The 5765-nt window shown below is 42.2% G+C and overlaps 1 protein-coding gene across 1 annotated transcript; it reads left to right on the forward strand.

Annotated features, from left to right (window-relative positions):
- The first annotated feature begins 351 nt into the window (after nt 1-351).
- Nucleotides 352-4585, forward strand: LOC104596165 (TORTIFOLIA1-like protein 4). Its single transcript, XM_010257220.3, has 5 exons — nt 352-1407; nt 1507-1615; nt 1954-2531; nt 3019-3536; nt 4171-4585. The coding sequence occupies exons 1-5, from the start codon at nt 550-552 to the stop codon at nt 4181-4183; spliced, it is 2076 nt and encodes a 691-aa protein (XP_010255522.1). The 5' UTR covers nt 352-549; the 3' UTR covers nt 4184-4585.
- Nucleotides 4586-5765: the final 1180 nt, after the last annotated feature.

Below are 5765 nucleotides of genomic sequence, written 5' to 3' on the forward strand. Positions count from 1 at the left end.
AATAAATAATACAAATTTGAAATTTGATCTCTCTCTCTCTCTGAAAGTCTACATAAGTACATATTTGGTAATTAAATATTATTTACCGGTCACCGGACAAACAGAATTATTAGTTAAAATAAAAATAAAAAAGAAAAAGAATTTTCCAGCGGTGCTTAAGTCGTCCAGATGCGAGAGATGATGGGAACGAACGAACGAACGAAACGAACGAACAAACCGGCTTTTTGTTGTAATTGAGTGAAGTGAAAAATAATACTACTTGGCTTCTGCCTTCACTATTCCCTCCCTCCTTCCCACGTCCTCCGTCTCTCCTCCCGAAATATATAAGTTTAAAAGCATCCATCGTCTCTCGACTGACACACAGACAGATTGACAGAGAGGAGAGAGAGAGAGAGAGAGAGCGAGAGCGAAACAGGAACGAACCCATACAAGACACAACCGACCAACATCTGAACTAACCGTCCAGAAGACGAAGAGGCCCACCGATGTTGCCGGATATATTGGCTGCACCACCGCTTTCAATCTGAGCGGCTCGCCTAACCCTCCTCAATGCCGGCATTCGACATGCATTACTCCCCGTCTCCCGCAATGTCTCAGCCTAAACGATCCTCCCTGAGTCCACCCCAAAACGCTTCCATTAGGGATCTGAAGCAGCGAGTCATTACCTGCCTCAACAAGCTCTCTGATCGAGACACTCTCGCCATCGCCACCTCCGAACTCGAATCCATCGCTCGGAATCTCACTCACGAATCATTCTCCCCGTTCCTCACTTGCATCTACGATACTGATTCCTCCGAGAAGACTCCTGTCCGTAAGCAATGCGTCCGTCTCCTTGGCTTCCTTTCAGAGACACACGGTGACGCTCTCTCTCCTTTCTTATCTAAAATGCTCGCCAACATAGTCCGCCGCCTCAGAGACCCCGATTCAGCCGTCCGTTCGGCTTGCGTCGATGCCGTCACGGCGATGGCCTCACAGATCACCAAGCCTCCCTTCTCTGTGTTCTTGAAGCCATTGACGGAGGTTCTTTTTCTTGAGCAGGACTACAATTGCCAGATCGGTTCCGCGCTTTGCCTGGCCTCCGCGATCGACGCTTCGCCTGATCCTGAGCCAGCGCAACTGCAGAAACTTCTCCCAAGGCTCTTCAAGGTGCTTAAGAGTGAGTGCTTTAAGGCAAAACCGGCATTGTTGTCGCTCATTGGCAGCATTGTTGGCGTCGGAGGTGCCTCCAGTCATAATATTCTGTTAAATTTGATCCCTTGCGTGATTGATTTCTTAAGTAGTGAAGATTGGGCTGCGAGGAAGTCTGCCGCGGAGACGCTTGTGAAGTTGGCTGTTGTGGAGAGGAATTTGTTGTCTGAGTTCAAGTCTTCGTGTCTGACGTCCTTTGAGGCTCGGAGGTTCGATAAGGTAGGAAAATTTTTCGCTTTTGAGCCCAACCGATTACGATTTCTGGGTCTGTTCTGAGCTTTGCGATATTTGGTTAATTGCATTTCAATGTTTTTATAGGTGAAGGCTGTTCGAGACACTATGAACCGTATGTTGGAAGCCTGGAAGGATGTTCCTGGCCCTCCTGATGAGGTCTCTCCGTCATCCCAATCCAAATCTTCTTCAAGAGGTAAGGGCGTTCTTGTTTGTTGTTCTATCATTAAATGCTAATATATTTGTCTGGATATAGAGGCAGTAAATTGGCTCCTTTTCCTCATCTTTATTAGAGATACTTGTATAATTGGATTATGATTTTAGGCTGTGAATTCCAGCTTCTGATATTCATCTGTAAAGATTTACCTTCTCCAAGTTGTATTTGTTTGCATTATTTCATGATTTCAATATAAGTATATCTTTCTTGCATCTCTCGTTGTTATTCACTTTTCTCCTTGTTCAGATTTCTCAAGCTGTTGTCCATTGGTGGAACCTCTATGATATCTTATGCTTTCTGGTTTTTAACACGAACAGAGAATGCCAGCGACGGGCGCTTCCCTCCTTGTTCTGGAAGTTCTGGTTCTTTGGGCTTTGAAACTCCACAAACGAGGAAGAAAACCATCACGACAAGCAGGTCATCCCCACCATATAGTTCATCTGAAACTACTGCTAGAAAAAGGAGCCCTTTGAAGATCACTGACAATAAACCGGGTCCAGCCTTGTTTCGCAAACTGGATTGTAAGAAGCCGGCTGATTGGAAACTTGAGATTGCTGTTCCTCACGCCCAGTCTTTTACTGTGTTATGCGATGATGATTCTAAGCACAGAGACGGGAGGATTCTTGAATCAGTGGAAAACGAGAGTAGGCCTGAAACAAAAAGAGCCCTCTTTAATAAGAACTTAGAAGACAAGGGGTATAGGTTTGGTGGGTTGAGATCGGGGTCTCGTGTTGTCCCGTTTCATGACAAGGAGGGCTTTGAATCCACTGTTGTGGTTAGCAATGCTACGGAAGAGATCTATGGGAACCAAAAGGACAATGAGGAATTATCTTTGATCCGAAAACAGCTTCTTCAAATTGAGAACCAACAATCCAGTCTGTTGGATCTTCTCCAGGTATGTCGTAGAAGCTTAATTCTTTTTTGCCCAATTTTCTGATTGGTTCTTTCCTTCTATGTATGGTATATTAGGATTAATCATGTTGTCCAGAATTCTATTTCCATCATTATCCACCATATGTTGGATCTTCTCAATGACAGGACTTTATTTTTCATTTTGCTTTTTATTTTTTATTCTGATAAATCCTCCACCTGTAGCTGTTTCCAACTGTCTTCAAATGACTTGGAGATTTGTAGATAGAGCATTAACGAAGAACATGTATACCTATAATAGCGACTTAGGAATTGATTTGTCAAAAGCATCCCCAATTTAGATATTTGGATTTAAAAACTGCATTGAACATGCATATTAAGTGTTTATGGTGGTCTATGGATGAGTCAATTTCCAACACCTATCTGTTCTTTTAAGGTATATGCCGATAATAGTAGTGGTACACTTCAATTTTACAGCCAGTTCTGATTTTATATTGTCTTCTTAAATTTAGAGGTTCATTGGGAGCTCACAGAATGGGATGCGTTCTCTGGAGACCCGTGTGCATGGATTAGAAATGGCATTGGATGAAATTTCCCATGACTTGGCTGTATCAACAGGAAGGATATCAACTACTGACACTGCTGGAAACACATGTTGCATGTTACCTGGTGCAGAATTCCTCAGCTCCAAGTTCTGGAAGAGAACAGAAGGCCGATACTCAACTTCTAGGTTCTCTTCTGCTGGGGTCTCACCATCGTTGGCCATGACGAGGAACATGATGGAGAAAGATGGCAATTCTAACCCTCTTAAGATGGATAACAGGAAACTACGGCTCCAAGGGAACAGTGAACTTGTCATGAATCCATTGGCAGAAATTCACAGTGACTGCAGGGGGAGTGCAGGGGTTTACTCAAACCAAATACCAAAGAAAGTGAACCAAGATCCTGAGGGGAGGCAAACTTCCAATTGCAGTGGAATTGATGGGGCTTCTCTGGTCACTGGCGTATTGCCAGCTGATGTGATCTGCAGGTGAGTGAAGGTGGAAAATATACTTTGTTCCTATATTTCTATTTCTTTATATATGTGGATTTTAACATGACATTAGAATGTCTTATAATTGATCACTAGAATAGGCAACTTGCTTATATAATCTTTTAGTTGGATGTGGGTATTGTTGGATTGTGGGCGGGGTGTATTATCTGCTCTCTCTCTAAATCTCAGTATACAGGGAAATGGCTATAGTTGAATTGTAATTAAGCTGTTAGCATTTCAATTTCTTTTCAAATTCTGTAAAGGTTTAATAGGCAATTGCTTTCCTTCAAAAAAAAAAAAAACAATTACTTAAGAACGGGGAAAGCCATGTTCAGCATAGGTTTGATATATTGCATGTCTATATCCTTGTCTGAACATGATTTAAATGACGGCATAGAACGAACCCCATATCGTATTTCTGATCCATATGAGCTCATGGATTTTCATACTGTTGTATCTTATTTTCTCTCCCGGTCACCATCAGTCAGGGTCATACATGGCATCGAGAGTTGCTTTCTCCTATCTTTTTTTTTTTTCTGCAAATTACACATTTTGCACTAATGGTTGCGTAATGCTTGCTATGCCGTGCATTCTCATCCATTTCCCTTTTCTTCTATGTATTAATTATCAGGTCATCCGCATAAATGGAATGGATGTTGAGTTTGTCGGAGGAGTGAGGAGAGAAGACTCGGAATTGGTCAAGGCAAAGGCCACCGTGATGGTTACATCAATCAAAGATCTCTCTTTCAGAGAAGTTGGTCTATCTACCTTGAAGACTAGCTTGTGAATTGTGACTCAAGAAAAAGGCCAAAAGTTCTGAATTCAGATGCTAGGCAGTCACCAGGTTGATTCATTCAATAGTCCTATAAAAGCAGTGCTCGGTTAAGTTGGGAAAATCGATGTAATTGCATTTGATCCACACATCAGATGCCATGTACACGGGAAACGGGGAAAGAAGTAGAATGTACATAGAAAGAATAGGCTTCTTGTGGTTCTCTACCCATCTTTCATTCTCGATTTCTTTAATTGCTACATTACGTGTCAAAGGAGTACATGTGAGGTGGTAGTGGTATTGAGACTGCTACCATTAAGCAACCGTAGCAGTATGCAAATCATTTACTAGCATGCCAAAGCCAAACATTGATAGAAGGGAGATGATGCCCACTCCCCTCGTCTTTCTGCTTAGCATGGTTTTCAAAACCGGATCGGATCGGATGGTTGGATCGGAAAAATTGGTTACCGGTCAGGTAATCGGTTCTATTTTCTCAAAAGCCGAATTTCTCCTCAAAACTGTTGATTTTGGTGAGTGACCCGCTGAACCGGGCGGTTAATCGGTTGGATAATTTGGTCTGATAACCAGACCCCTGACCGGTTCACAGGGTTGGTTTTAAAAACCATGCTGCTTAGACATGATTTGCACTTTGTAGTGTTAAAAAAATAAGTAGGATTAAAATAGAATACGCTAGGTGATATTAGAAAAATCGAAATTAGGATGGTTTGGTTACATGCATACATAGAAGATCATCACAGCAACTATAGAGAAACAAAATTGAAGGGACTAGAATATAGGGGCGTATTAGGTGAATTGATACACATTTTTGTGCCTTTTTTTAATTTTTTTTGAAACTAGTTTTGGGGGATCGGTTTAGGGTTCCTCCACCATCTGAACCGGTTAGACTCCCGATACACCCATTATAGGGGCGAATCGGAAGGGTCTTGGAAGGCCAAAACTTTGATCAAAATGAAAAAAGAGAGAAAGAAAGGCTAGGAGATGATTAAAATGGGTATCAGTGCATGTGTGTAATGAAGTTGTAAGAAATAGTTTAAGCATGTCGAAATGAGATTTTGGTGAAATGATGACATGGTGTGTGATTTCACGGCAAGAAAACGAAAACCAAGCCAACTGCCAACCCGAGGTGCTTCCCATCATGTGGCATTACCTGTGTTGTGCATGTATCATGTATGTGCCTTTTCTCCAAAAGACAAATGGGTTATAAGGTCCACAGGTCTCTCTGGTGGGATGGATTATGGTCATGGATGCCTTCGGCCTTTCGGACGACCGACAAGCAAGGGCCTTGGTAGTGGGTAATGGAGGACCGATTCACAACCCCACCCACCACGACGCATATTTTCAACAGGATATTCCCATGTGCAATGCAATTTCAATTCTATGTATATCTGGCTGGGGATTTAATTTTCTTCTTTTTATATATTTTTTTTTCTCTC

Source organism: Nelumbo nucifera, chromosome 3 (genome assembly GCF_055504915.1).
Source record: "Nelumbo nucifera cultivar China Antique chromosome 3, China Antique-T2T, whole genome shotgun sequence".
Taxonomy (NCBI): domain Eukaryota; kingdom Viridiplantae; phylum Streptophyta; class Magnoliopsida; order Proteales; family Nelumbonaceae; genus Nelumbo; species Nelumbo nucifera.